The sequence below is a fragment of the Pezoporus flaviventris genome, unplaced genomic scaffold (genome assembly GCF_033815535.1).
Source record: "Pezoporus flaviventris isolate CSIRO_AGI_PZ_B2104156 unplaced genomic scaffold, CSIRO_AGI_Pfla_v1 ptg000066l, whole genome shotgun sequence".
In the NCBI taxonomy this organism is placed as follows: Eukaryota; Metazoa; Chordata; class Aves; order Psittaciformes; family Psittacidae; genus Pezoporus; species Pezoporus flaviventris.
This window is the reverse complement of record NW_026892614.1, coordinates 25,646,137-25,666,749: the sequence shown is the minus strand read 5'-3', so window position 1 is coordinate 25,666,749 and position 20,613 is coordinate 25,646,137. Positions and strand designations below refer to the sequence as shown.

At 40.3% G+C, this 20,613-nt stretch overlaps 1 protein-coding gene and 1 long non-coding RNA gene across 12 annotated transcripts in view; one reads left to right on the top strand and one right to left on the bottom strand.

Moving 5' to 3' along the window:
• The first annotated feature begins 1,432 nt into the window (after positions 1-1,432).
• LOC133278605 (uncharacterized) lies at positions 1,433-8,279 on the top strand. 2 transcript variants are annotated; one of them, XR_009746611.1, is made up of 3 exons: positions 1,433-1,623; positions 5,844-5,921; positions 8,092-8,279. It is a non-coding gene; the product is annotated as an uncharacterized LOC133278605 (long non-coding RNA). The 2 variants fall into 2 exon arrangements; XR_009746612.1 differs by lacking the exon at positions 1,433-1,623 and adding an exon at positions 2,196-2,340.
• The window catches only part of ARID1B (AT-rich interaction domain 1B), a 329,589-nt gene continuing 316,323 nt past the window's right edge, over positions 7,348-20,613 (bottom strand). For all 10 annotated transcript variants that reach the window (XM_061471608.1, XM_061471615.1, XM_061471609.1 and 7 more), the window contains 5 exons: positions 20,025-20,175; positions 17,308-17,404; positions 13,367-14,156; positions 12,410-12,540; positions 7,348-10,420 (listed from right to left, as the gene is read on the bottom strand). In XM_061471608.1, coding sequence (XP_061327592.1) covers positions 8,708-10,420; positions 12,410-12,540; positions 13,367-14,156; positions 17,308-17,404; positions 20,025-20,175 — 2,882 coding nt within the window. In that variant the 3' untranslated portion in view covers positions 7,348-8,707. The remainder of the gene's footprint in view (positions 10,421-12,409; positions 12,541-13,366; positions 14,157-17,307; positions 17,405-20,024; positions 20,176-20,613) is intronic.

Here is a 20,613-nt window from a genome sequence, read left to right as displayed (position 1 = left end):
TGGCATCTGATTAAAAAGGCAGATAAAGGTCGCATGGTACTGTGGATTAGGAAGTTCGGTGGTGCACCCATGGGAGCTCCTCAGCAGCATGTTGCCCACCTCAGGATAGCTGCCCCTGGTTCACCTGCAGCAGCACACCCACTGCTTTCCCTATGTAAATAGGCTTCAGAAGATTGCAGAATCCTGCTAAATATTGATTCTGATAAGGCTTTGGATTAAAGTTAATTTAAATAGCACGTGTAAAGAGTTTTATGAATTGATTTAAAATGACAAGCACTGAAAAAGCATTAAAGCTAAGTACCAGTTCAAACAATAAATTTGGGCTTGTGGTAATTGATATGTTTGCAGCTGAAAGGCTAGGCTGGGGGGAACTGGGGCTCCCTAAAAGGCGTCCTTAGTAAAGCACTGCCATGCGTGCGGAGTGGGGCGCTTCGTGTGGGACTGCGGCTCGGCCCCTCCGGGTTCCACCACAGTGACCTGCCGAGGGGCGAGAACGTTCTGGAAGGCGGGGGGCTCCAACGGCCGCGGCACGAGGGCGGTCGCGGGGCGGGGCTGATCGGGGCTGGGGTGGCTCAGTCAGAGCAGGGGGGCTGGGAGAGGCTTCTTGCCGGACAGGGTGAGTGTGGAGGAGGTGGAAGCTGGCGGGATGTGGAGAGGCAGGCATGGTGCAGGAGGAGGGGCTGGAGCGGGGCCTAAAGGAGCGTTTGGGACACACCCGTAGAGAATGAGGTCGTCCTGTCCAACCAGGAGTACCTGTGGGGGCTTCTTTCTATGTATTCTTATCACTCCTCACTGACTGCTAAATAATTAAAAATTTAAAACTGGGGCAACCCCTCTTCAAGCCTTTTCACTTCACCACTTTCAGTGCCAAAGCAAAAAAGTGCTGCTGATGGAGAGGAAATGTCAAATTCACACACATTATAAGATTATCGGTTTACTTTGGAGCCTACTTAGTGATGGCACTGCTGCCCAAAGCTACACACATGGCTTTCAGGTGCTGGGGTACATTTGTGAAGGATCAGTCAGTTGCTGCTCAAGACACAGTGGTAATGAGAAGCCTGTCTTCAGCTCTTGTAGTAGAATGCGTAACTTTGCGAACAGCAGATCCAGACATTTAAACCTAAGCAAACAGAGTACAGATCAGACTGGCTTTTAGAGGAATTTAATAGCAGTTGTCCAATCTCCTTGCTGATTTATAAGGATATTTTGTGGTGCCTTTTCAGCCTGTGTTTATTGTTCCAGTACCACATCTGCCAGTACCTGGGGCAAGATTCTGTGCTGCGCTTTGTGCAGTCAGGCTGGATTCCTTGTCCATGTCAGTGCTCTCTTAAACTGCATTTTGGGATGCTCCGAGAGGTAAATCAGCTGGCTCCTGGAGAGTTGGCAGCCAAATAAATTGTTGTTTGTAGTGTAATGGGTGAATAACTGTGAGTGTATGGTCACAGCAGCTGCCAAACTCTTCTGGCTGGAAAATGAAGCAAACTGAACACCTGAGTGCATCAGGTGCTTAACCTGCTTTGCCTGGACTTGATGAGAAACAGTACCACTACCAGCAGTGCTGCTGTGTTTGCAGGGATGTGGTAACTTCTAGGAGGCACAGGCCAGCAATGGTGACCTCTTCAGGTAAGGTCACAGCTGCAGCTGAAGATAAAATAAACTAATGATATTAACTTAAAAGTGTCCTGTTTAAAAGAAAGTGTTTAATGGATACAATCTGTACTTACACATTATAGATTGGTATATTTTCTTCCTTATGGCATACATAAGCAACAAACTATATCTCATCTGATTGTTCAGTAGTCAGTGTTTTGGTTCTTTGAGTTGCCTTTCCTAGATCAGATATGCATGTTGTGGAAGGTTGGCATATGCTAATGCTAGGCTGATAAGTATGCTGAGGAGCCTGGGATAGAGTGAGTTGTGGCAGAGCTGACATTATGGAGGTCATAATGCTATTTTCACAGGGTACAGTGGTCATTCATCTAAGTGCTTTCAAACAAGCAGTTTTTTGCTATTTAAAGAAAACTTCCTTTACCCAAAAGACCCTTCATAATAGAAAAGCTGAGGAAGCTGTAGTTGCTGACTGGAAAGCTTGGTTATTTATGCTTACCGTAAGTAAAATACCCGTCTTTTGAAGAGGTGTAGAAATGTCAAATGTGTAACTCAAAGTCTTTTTCTTTTCTTTACCTCTGCTTGACACATCTCGGCCACCTCCACTGTTAAGACTGGGAGTCCGTTGTAGGAACTTTTCCCTGCGGGGTAAGAATGTTCAGGAGATGCTGCTGTCTCAAGAACTGGTGATACTATTCAGCACAGTGGAGAAATCCCCTTTAGATACTAAAGGTGTCAATAATAGACAAAACCCAGGCTATTCAATTATTCAGAAAAACAGGACTCTCTATTTGGTACTAATGCTTAGGGGAAAGGAAGGAAGCAACATGAGAGGCTTAGAGAGTAAATACTGGGAGAGAAAAAAATAGAACAAATGAAAAGAACAACTTCTCCTACACTACCCTTTAATGACCCATGGCAGGGAAAAGATTCATGACTATTTAAAATGGAAATATAGGGAAATACATGTTTTAGGTGGGTACAGGATATTGGTAACATGTAACTTAAGTCTGTCTTCCCTAACTGCATATAAAATGTATAGAGCTAGTACCGCTGATGAGGTCTTGTGCTTAAACATCAGTATCTCTCAGTTGCTGTGATTCATTCTGTATGGAGCTTCATCCTTCATATATCTATAATATATAAAAATCTTCTAAAAGGAGTCCATTGTAAGCTTCAGTGGTGGCAGTGCAACCAGCGGCGCATTGTTTCTTTTCAAACTCTCTTAGAGGAAAAGAGGTTTAATAGTTGATTTTGCAATTGTGTTATAATTTGACAGTAAAACATGTACTAGAGATTTTTTTTTTCGTTCCTCTCAGCTGCATATGTATACATATACACTCTGAGCATGTGTTTCAACAGTTTTTCATGTTCAATAATACTCTTCCCCCCCCCCCCCCGTATGATAATATATAGAGTTGCCATTTTAAAACAGTCCATAGAGGAGGAAAATACAGAATGTTTGTCCTTCAGGAGTCTCTTTGCTGACCTGAATAAACATTGCAGAGATACCTGTCATTAGGGATTTACTCTGCTAGGCAATTTCACCCCATCACCCTTTCAATGTAAATAACTATCCTTAATTAATGGAAATGCAATATATACTAAGTAATGACAGACCAAGTAAATTAACAAATGCAGGATAAGATGATATAGCTCTGTTGAAGGTGTTGGATAAGGATCTTGCTCCTCCATCTCACTAGTTCAGGCCAGTTAAAACAAATGTGAAGTGTAAACCTATGTTTTTTTACACTGTACAAGAGCATTGAAATGAAATTGTTAGAATAAGTAATTGGAAGCACAAATGAAGTCATTTAGGCATGAATAGCTGGATTTGGTATGCAGCCCAGAACAGCTGTCTCCTGTACCCACAACTACTGACAAACACAGAAAGGAAGGCCAGACTTCCACAGTCCATTTCTGACAGTGCACAAATGAACAACTGTGGTGAATTTAACAGTAAAGACAATATTAATCCTTCCCTATTCCTGCCATCTTGGGGATTTGAAAGGTAAATGAAATTAACTGAAAATTGCATTTACCAGTCTGCATGTTTAGGCTCATCTTTGCCTTCCCTTCCCTTACTCCTCCTGCCTCTTAAAATCTTTTTACTTCCTTTTTCTTTATACCAACCACCAATGACATGCCAAATTCCCCTGCTTGGTTTAATTATTAATTTCTCTGTAACAGCCCAAATGTAAAAATAGAGCAATGCAGCAGGGACATAGGATGTTTTTCTTTCAGCTCTGTTTTCACGTTCTGCCTCTCTCCAGCTGGCCATGTCTTTTCTCCCTTTCCTCCCTCAGTACTTTGCTCTCTCCTTTCAGACTCTGTAATCCTTAACAAAAAAAAAAAAAAAAAATCTTTGTGAGTGATGGAAGGAAATGAATTGGGCATGGGAAGTGTAAAATTTCGTAATGAGAAAACAGAAGGGGGGAGCCCCAGAAATTTCACAAATTATCCTGAGGAAAATTAAATTTGCAGGGGGTGTGGGGCCATGGCCTAAGTCTTTGCAATTCTACTCTTCTGCAAGAGTGGCACCTGCTTTTTCAGTTTACTTTTGCTTTTGTTTCTATTTTCTCCTGTCTATCTCCACCTGCAGTTACATCTTCATGACTTGGAAAGGAAGCTTTTTGCAGCAGAGACTGCTTTGTGGTTTGTGTGCCAGTGTGGTTTCCATATATTTGATGTTACCAGGTCAATGAAGATAAAACTAGTAGTTGTCATCCCTCTCTGAACAACTCATCTCAAAATTCAACACAGAAGGGATGGACCTCTGTGACAGTGTTGTTACAGTGTTTGGGCAATACATATGTATTATTTTTTAGATGCGCCAGTACTACTATTTGCAGAGTAAGGAACCTACACACAGCTTCTTGAGAGGGTGAACTGGCTATGTGCCACCTCAGCTCAGTTCTCATATTCCAGTTCAGTTTCAAGTTAGGTTGGGCATCTGCACCTATGGTTGCTTACAATTCTTCCTCTTGTACAGGGGATAACTGAGGAGATGATAGTGATTTATTTTTTTTTTCTTTGCTACTAAGTAATATTGAACAGAAGCTTCAGCAGGAGAGTGAAGCACAACAACATGGGTTAAAACACTTGCTGAAATAAACCTACCCCCTGCAATGGCTGGATCTTTTTGGATGGAACTGTTTCTGTCATAAATGACAGCTACACTCGATTCTTTTTTACTGAGAGGTGTTTTCACATTTTTTGTAAAATAAGGAGTATAATCTTCATTGTACTGTGAAAGTGCTGTATAGGAATCATTAATATGGAACACAAGCATATGCTTTTGCAACAATATTCCTCTAAATACATTTTTATTCTGGCTGTATCCAGGCCCCAAAAGGTAACAGTTTCACAGTAGTGATGTAGGGCACAGAGTTCACTGATCGTGGTGTAAAACAGTAAAGGATGATGAAACTGCAGAAGCCTTTAAGCATGTGCATATATTTTTCTTCTGCATCCTTCCTTTTGGGTGAAAATGTGCCTGCTGTATTGTTTGGTTGGGTTTTTTTTTTGAAGGGATAGTGTAAGAAATTATGTTAACAAGAAAAAAAAATCACTTTTTTTTCTGCCAGAGGGGATAGGCATCTTTTAATTCCTGTAGTAATTCTAAAAGTCAGTAAGATTCAGGGATTCTGTGTAGCTCATTGCTGCTCTTTCAGTCTATAAGCAATTAGTTGCTTGGGCCTGCCAGACAAACAGCAGGTTATTGATATATATGTATATTAGTCAAATATTTGTGTTTGATTATTGTCTGAAGTACACACTGGCTGCTTTCCCCTAAATAACTCATTGCAGTTTTAGAGTTTCAAACATTGCACCTTTCTGTTGGTATTAGCTTGAGCTTCAGTACAGAGTATCTTGTGATCACATCAGCAACAAAATGTAAATTTTTTGTTTTACATTTGAAAACCAAAATACTTCTTGTAGGAACAATGCCAACAGCAGCTCAAGCTCGTTCAGGATTCAGTCAGAACATGTCAAGTTCACAAACCTCATAAGCAGATCTTCTCCAAAGGTTTAAGAGAATATTGTGGGAGAAGTGAAATCATACATAGACAACAGAGGGAACTGGTGTTCTTATGCTTCACCTTTCTTCTGATAAATGTGCTGCAATATCATCCAGCGATTTAGATCATTTACCCCTACTGTAACAGCATAAAATCACGCTCAGGCAGATTCTGTATTATTAACCTTTCCCTTCTACTCCTCCAGTTCCCCAGCTAGTTCTTGGTCCAGCTGGAAAAGTGGCAGCAATGGTACACACATAATGGACATGATGTGGCTGGCTGGCTAGTGGGGTGGGTTTTTTCCCTTCACCATGTTGTTTGACCAGGCTCAGAGCAGTCCTGAATAACATTAAAGCGTTGCCTCTGACAGCTCAGAGTGCTTTGTCACCGGTGTAGTTTCCCCAGAGGACTCTGGGTCTGAATGCTGAGAAGAGAATAGACGTCCTTTTCTGTCCTTGACAAGAAAAGGGCATCGCTCAGCAGAGGGTTTATTTAACAGCTTGATTGTATCCATGCATAATATCAAGCAGTAAAGTTAGTAAGAAATAAGTTTAGCAGGGGATGCTACTTCCACACTGCCCAGTATTAAGCTGTCAAAATCATCCCCGAAATATGTCTCCTTCTGTGATGAGAAGTTACAAGTGGGTTATAATTCACCATGTGTTTCTGAACGCAGCGATATGCCAGAGAAAGACAGCCCGCTGCAGCAGGTGATGTGGGAGTGGAGAAACTACCGAATAAGGAAAGCTAAAAGGAGAAATTACTTTTCATGGCACTAGGGAGTCACGTTTCAAACTTGGCTTATAATTGTATGTGCTCTACCTGTCTCTGAAATCCTCTTACATATATTAATGTTACAGCAATCTATATGAACAAAATGGGCAGTATGCCAAAGGGGGTTGTAATTTTCAAGTACCTCTGTATTGTTACTGGAGAGGGGAGGAGGATATCCACTAACAGTGTAATTATGTGGCAATTCCAAGAAAATTGATTATTATTAGCTTTTTATGATCACACTAACAAAGTCAATGATCCAAGATGAAATAGAAAAAATTAGTGCTTGAACAATATTCAGCAACAAGATATCACCAGGTGAGAGTGGCTGTATTTGAAACCAGATAATTCCTAAAACTGAAATGGCCATCTCCCACCAATTACAACGATGGATGTGCTCTATTAAAGCCTGATCCACTTTAATGGGGGACTCTGAGGATGAGAGGCCATGTAAGTATGCAATGACACATACAGTATCGAGAAGTGGGTGGGTGTTTATTCTAAATACCCACATCACTGGGGTATTTGCACCTTTAACCAACAGAGAGAATTACAGGTAGTGAATACAGATCAATTTCTTCAAGTTGGTTATTGCTTTAACAAAATCTTTTGTCACTTTTTCTAACATCCGTCTTCAGTCCCCCAAACACAGCATGGAGACTTGATACCTGCATAGTCAGAGCTATCATTTCCCAGCCATGTCTTCCCCTTTGAGGCTCCGTGGTTTTATAAATAAGAATTAAAAACACTTCTCTGTGCTGTGAGAAGGCTTTTCTAAAAGGAGAGCAAGTTGCTGCAATACAATAGCGTAATATTTTTTTAAGGTTATAATAATAAAGTAGGGGAAAGAGAATAATCATTATTGCTCTTTCTTGTAATTAGTTTGCTTTCCGATATCCCACACTGCAACTAGAACATTATTCAAGAACACCCATCACAGTGCTTAACAAGATTTAATGTACATTTATTCTTAACATGTGGAACATATAAAGATTTTATACTGAATAAATGAAATTCATTAAGCCAGAGGAAAAGGAGGAATTTACATCAAGTTTTTTCTTTTTTAACTACATTATCTTGAAATACAAATGCAGATTCTTGTCACTGAAAAATCTTTGAAGTTGTGTTTCTTCTTTTTTTTTCCTGTATATATTTTTTTTTGTCTGTAGACTGGTAACCATTTTCTTAAATCAATCCATACGTAACCATTTCCACACCTTGATTTATAAAGCAAATTGTGATCGGCTGCTCTCCCGAAATAGAGCATGACTTTATACATACAGAAACTTGTACATTACCCTCAGTTGTTGGTTTTCTGTGTTGGGTTTTTTTCTTTTTTCTTTTTTTTTTTTCAATTATTTTTTGGAGATATGGCCCAAATGAAAGAAAAAGTAATTCTACTATCACTTTGTAGATACCACATCATGAAAAAGAAACTAAAAACTCTGTACTAAAAAAAAAAAAATGAGGGTATGTTTAATGTACAACTTCTATATACATCACGGCCCTTAGGCAATAAAAAAATATTTTAAAAAATGATTAAAGGAATTGTGAAGAACTGTCATTGTGGAAGGTCAAAAAAACAGATGTAGACAAGACAGTTCTGGTGAGGAAGCAATTGATGTTTATCATCAGGTTTTGCTGAAAAATCTTTTAACTTGACTTTCTTGTTTTGTTTTGCTCCTAGCCTAATGTAACCATTTCTCCTGAGGAGAAACCAGTATTGTTTTGTATTCTGACTACTGACTGACACCCTCCTTGATCCCCTACACCTACATCACTAGAATCTTCTATTGCACAGAGCTTTGGGTGATGGTATACAAGTTTTTTTTTATTTTTTCCTTATTTGAAAAAATAAAACACACAGGAACTTGGTATGTTGGTTATTTTTCACCTTTTTGTTTCAAAGTGGTGAGATTTTTTTTCCATCATACAATGGTTTGCCATAACATTTTTTTTAAAAAGTCACTAGTTCGCTTCCCAAAAAATATGCAATACAAACATGGAAAAGAACATTGAAAAGGATAATCTATGGAAAAAAAAGTGTGACCTTTGAATGTACTAGACAGCAACTTTGGTTAAAAAAAATAAAAAGATGTACTTATACACATAGACAGCAAATATTAATTTCATAACTGTTCAAATTAATAATTTCTTTAATTCCCAATTGGTAAATAGTGAATGGGGCAGAGGAGCAAAGATTTTTTTTTTTCCTTCCTACGTTGGATAAACAAGAACAGAAAACAGCCAGTTATATGTGACCCTCTAATCTCCACTCACACATGCTTGGCTTCTCACTTATGTCATAACTGCCCAATCTGAAAAAGTACATCACAGATGACAGATGCAACCAGAGAGTTCAGGACAGCAGATATTGAGATATCCAGCAAACGACCCTCGTGCAAAAGGAACTCTGAGCGGTTCTCGTCCACTCTAGCCATAGCCAGCAAAGCCTTGGCTGCCCTGCACATCATGTCTACGCTAGGTGGCTCCAGAGGTGGAGGCTGCATGTGCATGAGGTTATGCTGGCTCTGCTGGTACTGGGCCATAGTGACCCCATCCTCCAGGAAGCTTATCAAGTTTCCGATGCTTCCCTTCTGCACAGCTATTGCCCTTGCTGCTAATGTGTCCCCCTGGGCAAGGTTCGATAAGAGCGCCATGGACATTTCTCGGCAGACCGGGTTTTTGCGGTCCCCAACGTACCTAACTAAAGTAGCGTAGAGTTTCTCCTGACGACTGAATGGGGGGGTGGCCAAGATAAGGTCCACATTATTGTCCTGGATACTGAGCTTACACAGGGTCTCCAGCACAAGTCTCTGAGGCGAAAGAACTGAGTTGGGCCCCACAGTTGGAAAAGGATCCTGTGCCTCTGCAGACGGGCACACCATCCAGTGCAGCAAGCCATCCAAAATTGGCAAACAGATGCTTTCTGTGTAAGCAGACAAGTCTAGCTGCCCAGAAATGTTGGCTAATGTGACCAATGTATTATCCCTCAAGACCTCGAGGCAGTCCCACCACCACTCATCCTTGCTGCAGGCCACCCCTTTGTCCTCCTCTTCCTCTTTCTCATAAGTCTGCGGCGCTCGCTTTCTTTCTGGATGCTCATGGTGAAGAAGGATCAGCTTTCCCAGGATCAGCACCAAGCCTGGATGTTTGGACATTTCAGTGTCATTGCCAGGCACAAAAGACAAGCTACGGACGATATTTGACACACAGATGCAGCGTTTGGCCAAGGAGTCTTGCCAGTGAGTTATGGTGCATAGAGGAGTCTCATCCCGGCTCCTTGGCTCATCCTCTAGCAGTTTAATATTCCGGTGGCTTTTGGCTTGATGGATCCCAAAAGGAAATTTACTGCTTTCTGTTTGGGAACCAGAGTTTGAGTCTTCAGGCAATGCTCCTGGCCGAGCTGAGAGGACGTCATCAATGGTTGCTGTTATACTTTTTTCTTGTTGTTCTTCAGATTCACCTTTCCCCTCTAGGTCCTTCTTTTTGCTTGGAGAGTTCAAGGGAGGAGGGGCTTTCCTGCGTGGAGGAATCTCCATCTTGCTTTCAAAGTGAGTCTGGATATGCTCAGTTGTGTCCCCACCACCAAGCTGCCAGTGGAGAAGTCCACTATCAAATTCCTGAACACGTCCAAGTTTGTCAGATCGGTCAACAACAAATAGATTATTTTTCTTTACAATCTTTATTGGCAGCTTGTCAAATTTACTGGCTTGTTTTGGCCTCTCACTTGGATCAGCAATGGCACCAGGAGTGGAAAAAACAATGCTCTTTTCTTCCCCTTCTACCTTTTCATCCTCCCCTTCCTCCTCATCTTCATCAAAATAGTCAATACATTCATCGTTCTCCTCTTTCCCAGTATCCTCTGCCAAGGACTGGCTATCATCCTTCTTGGCTGCTTTGTGATCAAGTGCTTTGTGTCCCGGATCTCCCACTTCATATTCCATAAGGATTCCAAAAATGTCAATCAGGCATTTTCTAAAATATTCTACTAAAAGCTCAAGAAATCCAGACAACTGAGGGGAGAAGAAAGAACATAAAAATCAGATAAAAGAAATGTTATTAGGAACATTGATGCATACACCTGTGAATGTTTCCAGACTCCTAGTGCTGTGGACTTGTGAGTAGGTCCTGCATGGCAGAAGTTAATCAAAGGAAAAATTCTTCTAGCATCTGTGCAAACAGTATGTAGTGTCTAACTATCATAGCTCCATTTGCTTGAACTGTTACAGGTATGAGAAGTGCAGAATTTTATTCATATGTCTCCTTTAAGCTACAGTAGGCATCTATCGTAGCTGTTCTGTCCTCTTGGAAGTGGCTGCCATCCTTCATGTTCTGCACAGAGTACTTTCTAACTCACATAGTTTTTCTGACTTGTACTTTTATTAGATGCCTGAAGTTTACAATTCTTCCTCTCCTCCTTTGTGTCTCAGTCTCCAAAACCAACTGTCGTGTAGGAATCTGCAGTTCAGGGTCTAGGTACCAACGTCCTAGATTAATACCCTATCTCTATTGGAACAGTTCCATTTTTGCCTGGCAATACTTAAAAATTGTTACTGGAGCCTGGTGCTTTAAGTCACCCTTCAGAAACAGTCTTCATTTAGGTTCAATCCTTTTAATTAATTTGTAATCACTTTCTTATGGAAAGCCAGCAACTGGACTTGGTATTAATTTACCCTCAGTGGCTTTATTATTAAAAGTTCTTTGCTGTTCTGATGTATTCAGCCTGATGTCTGGCTTTTATTGTGGTGGTGGTGTTTAAAATTGTGGGCTAATAGGTTTTCAGCAAAATGCATCCTTTTTTCTGTCCTGTATTCTCTTATGACTGCCAAACCCTCGAAGAATTAAGAACAAACTGATGCCTATGAACTGCAGAAATTATCAGTCATCATCCCGAGTCCTGACTGCCACTGGAAACAGACCCCAAGGTAAAAGTAACAAAAACCCTGTATTTAAAATATGCCTGGTATTCTGTGCAACTTGCACAGGGTGCATTAATGCAGTTTCTAACAGGTTTCAGAGGAGGTTCACCTCACTTCACTTCAAACACCTCCAACAGTTAGACACCTAACCTAATTGTCTAGATTCCCTTTATAATCAATGGTCTTTTACAGGCCATTTCTAGGGTATGATTCATCTGACCTATTTTAGATCTCTACTTCAGGGTGAGATGAATCATGCTATAGATATCCCTAGTTCTAAAGTTAGGCGGGATGAAATGTACCATTTGTGTCTGTATTTAAAAAAGGTCATTATATTTAAAAAAAGATGAGTTACACTATTAGTAACCAAGGAATGAATGGAGCAGAGAAACTGAATATTTAATTTGTACAAATTTTAGATGATGTGCACTATCTGCATGCCATCTATTACTACCACCTAACAGGCCAATGATTAAAGCAGGGCTGAAAAATGCTGGGAGGTAGTGAGGCAAAGCACACATTGTTAAATCCTGTGTTACTTGCATCCTGTGGACGGACAATGGATTTTAGCCTTTATATTGCCCATCTGATATTTCTGGGCAAAATTAATTTACTGGAAGAAGAAACCAAACAGAAAATAAGCAATTCAAAAAATCCCACAGCCTAGTATGGAACTTCTGAATAAGACAAGCAGTCACCAAAAGACAACTACAAATCCATTTTAAACAGTTTTGCAAAGATTATTATGGAAACACAAGATTACTAACATACTACTGTTTTCTAGGATTGTCTTTGTACTATCATGAGAGTGAATTTAGTCTTATGTCAGTGCCAAAATTCCTACATTCTTACATGTTCCTTTCTACAAGAGATACCCTTCTTTCAGGCTCATTATTTCCCCTATTTGACCTAAAGCTATCTCTTGTTGCTCACTGTTGCTCACCAATCATAAAAGAGAAGTTTCAAAATACTCAATTTCATGTTAATTATAATAAATTTTAAAGGACTTCTGCATTTTTGTAGGTATCTTATTTCAGTTTTCCTTCCTTGGAAAGTTGTGAAGCAAACTGCTTTGCCACCTACCTGAGAGAGGTTGAAAGTAGCAACAGTACTGTCATCATACAGAAGAATATTAATAGTGTCTAGCGCCCAGGTACTTTCAGCCAAAAGACCAGATTTAAGAGACATCATCACTCTCCAGGCCTCAGGAGTTACTGGAGGGAAAAAGGAGAAGTAAAACAGTGCATCCCTGGAGACATTAATGAGTTCTGAAAGATTAAAATGTGACATTCTGAGAATGCAGAATTTAAATTAAATAGTTAGTAAAACACTGGGTAAGACCTGCTTTCACCACTTAGTCCTGTTCAGCTTTTCTGAAACTGCTGCTCAGCCTTCATACTGCAGCATGACAGGCTGTTCTTCCTGACTTTGCTGAAGCCAAAATAATCATGCAAGCTTAGAGAAACTGACTAAACCAAATAACTGGTACATAAAGGCCAGATACTCTATTAGGAGTGTGGGAATTTGAAGTATGAGAACTTGAATGTATGAAATGTAACAGGAACTCAGGAACATACTTGGGAAAGAATGGGGAGAAACAAACATAACAAATAATTTGGATTGAATAACTGAGCCCCTCAAGGGAGGCATAGACTATAACTACATAGCAGAACAGCATGAGCTTCCATGGAACACAAACACAGAAAGCTTTGCTCAGCTAAATTTTGTACTGGTGATTTAACAGACATTTTTAAGGACATTTCAACACATATAATTTGGAAATCTGAGGCAAGCTTCATTTTTCATGCATTTCTGGAGACCTCAGGTTTCTATTTAAAATACTGCTTTCATTTCGTGTCAGATTGTCTGGGATGAGTTTTACCTATCATCCTCCCCAATGCATACGTTATTACATTTCTATTGAAGACAATCACATTATAGTTACCAAAATTAACTATTTGTCAAAAGAAAATGTAAAATCAAAATCGAAGTCCTTTCTCCCAACTTGTTTTAGCATTTGGCTTTTATTTTGATTCTTACCAATATCTTTTGAGGTAATCTTTCGTCTTGGTTTTAAGACTGGTTGGGATGCTTCTACAGAGCCTGGAGGGAAGGTAATTTCTCGCCTAATTGGTGGTGGCTGGGGTGGAGGTCCTGTGACCTGTGACACTGGAACTGTGGGTATAACCTTTTGCATCTTCATGGAGGGTAGAAAAGGAGACTTGCTTGGAGACATACGGTTTTCTAAAGAGCGCTGGAAGGATGCTGGACTTGGAGCTCTAGAGATGTGGTTTGGCATAGAGGGTGGCGTCTGGTAGGATGACTGAGGAGGTCTAGTGATAGTCTGCATGGAGGCTGAGGATGACATATAAGAAGGCTGACGTTGGTTGACATGAGAAGGCCACTGACTCTCATGGTTTATCCTCTGGTCAGGTACCATCATATCATCAGTGCGATTCATCCCTGGATACGGTGGGGCCTGTGCAGGGCCTCCTGGACCTTGCCTATTCTGGTAAGGGTAAGGCATATCATTTCGTGTTGGCCACATGTTCTGCTGAGGACCTTCGCTGGAGGATGATGACTGCATGGGGCCACCAATCATCTGGGGAGGTATTCCATGCTGCTGCATTTGTCCTGGGCCCTGCATCCTCTCCCTGTTATATGGATATGGATACTGTCCCTGCATGGGCCTCCTGTCAGGTCCCGTGTAAGCGTTGCTGTACTGGTTATACATTTCCTGTTGCTGGTTGCCATACTGCATGTTATACATATCCCCTTCGTGGCGTTTGGCTGGAGGCCCATACATGCCATCCATGTGTCGCTTGTAGTTCTGGAAAAAAAAAAAATGTGGAGAGAAGATGTGTCGCTTTTATTCCATTCTCAATACAGATATATTGGCTGAAAGCTCACTTAAAAAGTTGAAGGCGCTTAGTCTGTGCTAGGGGTTCATGCTGATTTCAGAGCCAGGCACACAGTGCTACAGTTAGGTTTGATCCAGTGGTTTCTTTTTAAGTCTCTGTTTAGCTGTGCTTATAACTTAATACTAAAAAGAAATTTATCTTTGGGCTAAATTTTCTTATGCTTGCTCTCATTTCTTCCCTTTTCCTTCCGTTTCCTTTCCTTTCTGACAGGTTAAATTCCACTGCTCATTTCAGACATGTATGAAAAGGCAATGGTCCTCATCAACTAAAATATTTTCACTTCTTTTTTATGCTTGGTCTACTAAGAAAAAATTAAAAAAATTCAAAACCACTCAGTGAATCTTTTCAAGAGACAAGCACTTAATACACTCTTAAAATAGTAAGATATGCTGCAGGCATGCATGTCTGGAATGCTGCATCTTAGAACAGGGCATAGGCAACACACAGTAAATTTATTAGTAGGAGAAAACATTCTGTTGCATTTGCTACTCTGTGTAATTCCCAGGAACACAGTCCTGTTTGGGCAACCATCCCTCTTCCCAAATCATCCTAATCACATTTAATTTACTGTGTGATTATTACAGCAAATGGTCACATCCAAATGTCCTGCTCCAGTTTATGCAGGTTCTTACCCTGCTGATCAGTAATGAATTAAGCAATGTAACTAACAGCCGCCACCTATGGTCTATTCCCTCTTTGTTTCTCACCCTCTCAAGTGGGGAATGTTGTGTGAAGTGAGCTGTTTTTAAATCATACAAGCTGTATGTATTTAAGATGGCAGAACTAAAAAAGATGTTGCAGTTTGAGGAGAAGGTGGTAAGGTTTGCAGTGGTCCTTCGCTCCTGTGGGAGTTTGTTCCACAGTTCAAATCACACTGAGTGCTCTGAAGCAAAATATGTGAATTAAATGGATGATTCTTGAATATATGAGCTATGGCAAATTCAGAGTTACAGCTCCCCTGGAAACTGTAGCTCAGTCACACTGCACAATGTATAGTAATGTGCTGGAGTTAAGATCAGATAAAATTCTGTATGTATTCAATATGGGTCAGTTAAAACAGCTCTGGGATTCATAAACTCATCTTCCAACTTTGGTGCACATAAAACCACAACTACTGTATTGCATGAAAGTATTTTTTTCTTTAAACTAACTTGCTATAGAGCTATCTGGCTATCTGAGAAATAACTATTTTCAGCCTTACATAAACTACTTGCTGTAGTAAATTCCACCCTTGGGGCCAATTTATACATTAAAAACTGACTTGGCAGTTGCCACACCTAAAAAGATGGTGTTTGTTTTGCCACAGTGACTCAGTGCTTAAAGTAGACTGGGAATGAAGCATGTGCCTTTTTAAAAGCAGTTCAGTGCTTTTAATAGTACCCAAGGCTGAGGACAGCGATGCACCTGAACTCCCCCTTCTGTGTAAAGGTTTGGCAAGAGGCTTGGGCTGCACAATGTGTCTTTCCACTGGGGATGTAGAATTCTGAGACCTCACAGAAGACAGAAAGACACCAACACTGGAAACCTGCTGCCTAATGGCACTCAAGGTATGAGTATGTGGTACAGGAATTGAAAAACCTGTCTCAAAGTGCTTCATTAGCCGCAGGAGTACTCCAAGCACCTTCATACCAGATCATGCCCTAGCCTTCCGGTTGTAGATGAAGATTCGAAAGGGCCTTTTTTTCACATTCTTCCTGTACTACTATAAATTGAGATTTAGGAAATTGAAAATAACCTAGTGGCAACCTAACCTCTAGTTGCATGAAGAAGTGGAGTCCTCTGGGAGTGGAAGGGAGAGGCTGAGGCCAGCCAGGATCTTTGCCCTTAATTCTTCACTGCTTTTTTTGCATTAATGCATTTTGCATTCCAGAGTCATTGTACAAGGCATATAAACAGCATTAAGGACAGGGCCAAATATATTTTTACAAATTCTAGCTGTCTCCTTGCTTAAATGAACATGTAGTTAATATATTCCCTGCATACGTTAGCATGGAATATCACAAACTGCTCTGTTACAGATCTTTGCAATTCCCCCATTAAATCACCTAGACTGCTAGCATATGACCATCATAAAAAACAACAAAATAGTTTTTTGATTATGCTATTTTAGAGATGTTATGAACCAAAGACGTAAGCAAGAAATTCTGAAATTGGAATGTATATACATTTCCAGTGCAGTGCAAACTAAGATCTCCTCTTTTAGTGGTGTCCCTTCCCCTACCCCCTAAATTTCCTAGTAAAACTCTACCCAAACTGACTATCTGAAATTGGTTGAAACCTTGCTTACATTTAAATTTTTATATTGTAAGGAAATGCTTTCTATTTTGGAAGCTAACTTCAATTCCAGTTATTGTAGTTTTGCTATTGACTGCTAAGATGGGGTTTTGTCTGCAGGGTAGTAATGTTACACCTCAAAAAAAACCCTATTAATAATTTTTCTATTTTCAAAGTTATTACATGGTTAGGGTGACTGGAATGCACAAATAGTTAAACTATTTTTAACATTAATAATGTTCTCTTTCATGTGTTTGTACCGTATTATTACTAGAGACGTGGGGAAATGTGCCATCTGATCTGTATTAAAGATAGGTGTTATCACCTACCACAGCACTGTAAATAATTGAGAGTAGTGCACATTTTAACTTGTTCCAGTTTTCTGCTGGGTTCACTTGGCTGCATGATAATCAGGTTAAGACCCTTCAACCTGCCAGCCAAGCAGCTCTCCTGTTTGTTTCTGGAATTGAGGCAGCATCACTTTACTATCCTATGAATTAGACTTTCCCAGTCTGCTGGTTATTAACCTGGGACAGTCACTTGATACACATCCAAAGCCACAGAACATCTGTTAAAATTTACACTCTTCAGGTGTAATGAACGTATTTTTCTATAGTTGTACATACACAGCTTGTCTATATGGGGTGTGATTTGGACCAGAGCTACAGTGCTCCTCTGTGTTAAAAGACATGTATTGTACAAGGCAAATATGTGAATGTATACAGAATTTTGGGGTGACATTTATTAAATAAATGATACAAATATAGCTGTTTTCCCCTCTCCTACCTGCTGCTGTGGATACATTCCAGGTTGATGTCCTCCATATGGTGGCTGTCCTGAGGGAGGTCCTTGTCCTGGATACTGCTGCCCATATGGTTCATGCCTAAAATGAAGCATTCAAATCAACACTTAGAGCTGCTGGAATTTCCAAGACACCAGGAAAAGCAAAGTGCTTTGATGATCTTGCACCTTGATGGTATTTGCCATTTGGAACCAAGGTGAAGGTACGGTGAGGTATGGTACTGAGCCTGATGCAATAAACTCTGCTGGAGCTGTTTGTGGAAGAGAGGAGATAAAGCAGATAGATAGAAGAAAGGAGGAGCAGGGAAGATGCAAGAGAGATTTAGAGGTAGCAGTCATGAATGGGAACAGGATATGGTCAGCAAAGAGGTAAGACAGGCTGCTGCAGCACTGGTGGAAAAATATCTTATGTGCAGCTCAAAGATTGCAAGTCAAAATTCTTAACAAGAATTACCAAGCAAGTCACCAACCAAGCTACTTTCTGGATTATTTAAGAGTATAATCAATAGTTAACTGTTGACTTGAAGTGAAATTGTAATTTTAGTCTGATGCTGGTGACAGGAAGCGAGTACAAATTTAATTACAATATGTAACATTTAAATACATCATTATGGAGTAACACCAGTACTTTTAATTTTGCTGATGTTCATGTTATTTTTAATTAAAGCTACATAATGAAGCATACACATAAAAGGTAGAGCTGCGTTGCACTTGGAAACTTACCTGTGGCATGTAAGACCTCCAAGGAGCACTACAGTGCAACTACAATATTTTTAGCACATCTGAATGAAATTTAGGTTTCTGAAATGAAGTACTTGGAAAGTACTAAGACTGATAAATACCAGTTGTACTGCACACCACAACATCAGTAATTCCTCTCTGTACCAGTGAGAACACATCTATAATTTGAGTATAATTATGGAAGCAATATATCACAGAGTGTCACAGAAACAGAGGACTGGAGAAGCTGACGTGTTAAAAGAATTAATGGGACCTAATTTTTCCAAAAGCATAGACAACTCACATTTTTTGGGAGCTGACCAGAATGAAAGCAATAGCTGTTCAGTATCTCTGAAATTATGATGAGGATGGAGAGAAATTACCTAATGCCAGTTAAAAACCCAATACAACTGATGGAATTGTCTACAGTTGTCCAAGATGGTACATGCAATAATATAAAACTAAGAAAGGTACATGTATGTCATACATAAGGGAACGCTTCCTAAATGTTCAATTTGTTAGCCACAGAATAACCACAAGGCAGGTAAAGTTGTGGAAACTTCGGAACTGGTGTCATTTAATGATACTCTGGAGAACTTGGGCCTGTAAAATATATTCTAGTTCAGTGTTGGCAGGGAGATACACAACTAACTCCTTATCTAATCTCTGATTCTATGGCTACAGAAAGTCAACAGATTCATCCATGTCTCTGCCACTCCAAAAAACTGCACCAGTGGTATAACCCTAAATAAGAACAGGCAAAACACACCAAGAGGCCACATACTCTGTCTATGTGCTCTCACAGACACTGGTAACACTGGTTGGCTCATTATTGTAGATACTACAGAGAAATCAGTGTTCACCTTTGCTGGCCAGGGTACCAATTAGGAGAGTACATGTTTGGGTCACTGTTTGAAGGCACAACGTTGGTGGACCACCAGGTGGTCCCATAATGCCTTCAGGACCCAGTCCATGATCCAACCTAAAAAATGACAAAGGAAACCTCATTCTGTAAAAAGCACTTACTCTCCAAAACTGCCAACAAAGTAAGACATGCCCCTTAAAGAAAGCATTCTCTTACCACCTTCCACTGGAACCCTTACTCTCACTGACTCCCCAGCAACGTGACCTGTTGAACAATGTGATTATACTTGTGTTACCCTACACATCTACTGATGTACTGACTGAAAACTACTCCGCTGTTAGACTTAAAAGACACACACTGCATCACTTTGGCTACCTTCAGGAAACAAGAAGTGAAGCTAAAGTACACAGTCTAATGAAAGTAAAAGTAGGAACACAGCCAGAGCTGCAAAACCTACTGGAATACTTCATGTCATCCAAACACTGCCAAACCATTCTGCTTGCTGTATCAGTGCTTACACAGTGGTGATTTTACCTTTTTACCCTTTTTTTTTTTTTTTTTTTTTTTTACCCCAAAGACTTTCCTGGGATAAACAAAAGAGGGACACATTTATTTTGTGTACTTCACTGAAAGACAAACCTATGAGGGTCCTGACAAGACACACTGTAAGACTGGTGTCCTTACAGCTCAGACAACAGACTTCAGACTCTCCAAAGGGAATTCAGTAGGAGATCACAAACCAGACCTTTAGGCTGTGCATTTTGGTTTTCATAAAATGCTCACCAACAGCTGGTTAGGTGAAAACATGGCCAGAAGACTAACTCAAGTGCTAATTTATGCCATCACACCCCAGCCCAGCCACCAGCTCAAGGTGGCTGTCAAACACCCACATGCTGATCTGCTGCAGCTTGAGTGACTTCTAAGGTGTGACAATTCTTCCTTATTACTTCCTGTGAACACCCAGACTCGGTCATTACCAGTGGTTTGATTCCCAGTGATTTAGTAAGATGCTGCAGGAAATGTAAGCTGCTATGTTCTCTGCAAGGTGTAATGGGAAAATAAGGAGAGAGAATAATTTTTGCTAATGGGCTTTGCTTTTTCCTGTAGATTGACTCACCTCCTGTCATAGCCACTTCCATAAGAGAACTGCTGTCTCTGGCTCATGCTCATGTTGGACATTGCTCCAGATGGACTCTGGTTATACATATCTTGTATTCCACTGTTAGGCATTTGTCCAGGGGTCATGAAAGGCTCATTGCTTCCAGGCACTGCAACAGTAGGGGAAATTAAATATATTATTCTGGGTGCTTGAAGATATCTTTCTATTAAATGATGTATTTTAAAATAATGTTCAGATCCTTAACACTGCCAAGGATAATTAGTTGGTATCTGACAAGCTTTTCACGGTCTGATGAAAACACATGAAGCAGCACCACTACCAACATGATGGTTATAATAGTAAGGAGCTGCAAGTGAGGAAAGTAAGCTTATCCTATGGAACTGAGCTCATCAGGCACCAGGCAGTTTCTTCCCTGTGGTCTTCACAGCTGAAGATCAACTTGCTCTTGTTCTTTTCACCCCAAACAATGCTAAATATGAATGAAAACACAGACCTTACAAAACAGACTAAAGCAAACCTCCTAGTCTGGATTACAAAGCTGTCAAAATCAGGCTCTTTTTTTTTTCCCATAAAGCCTGCACACACA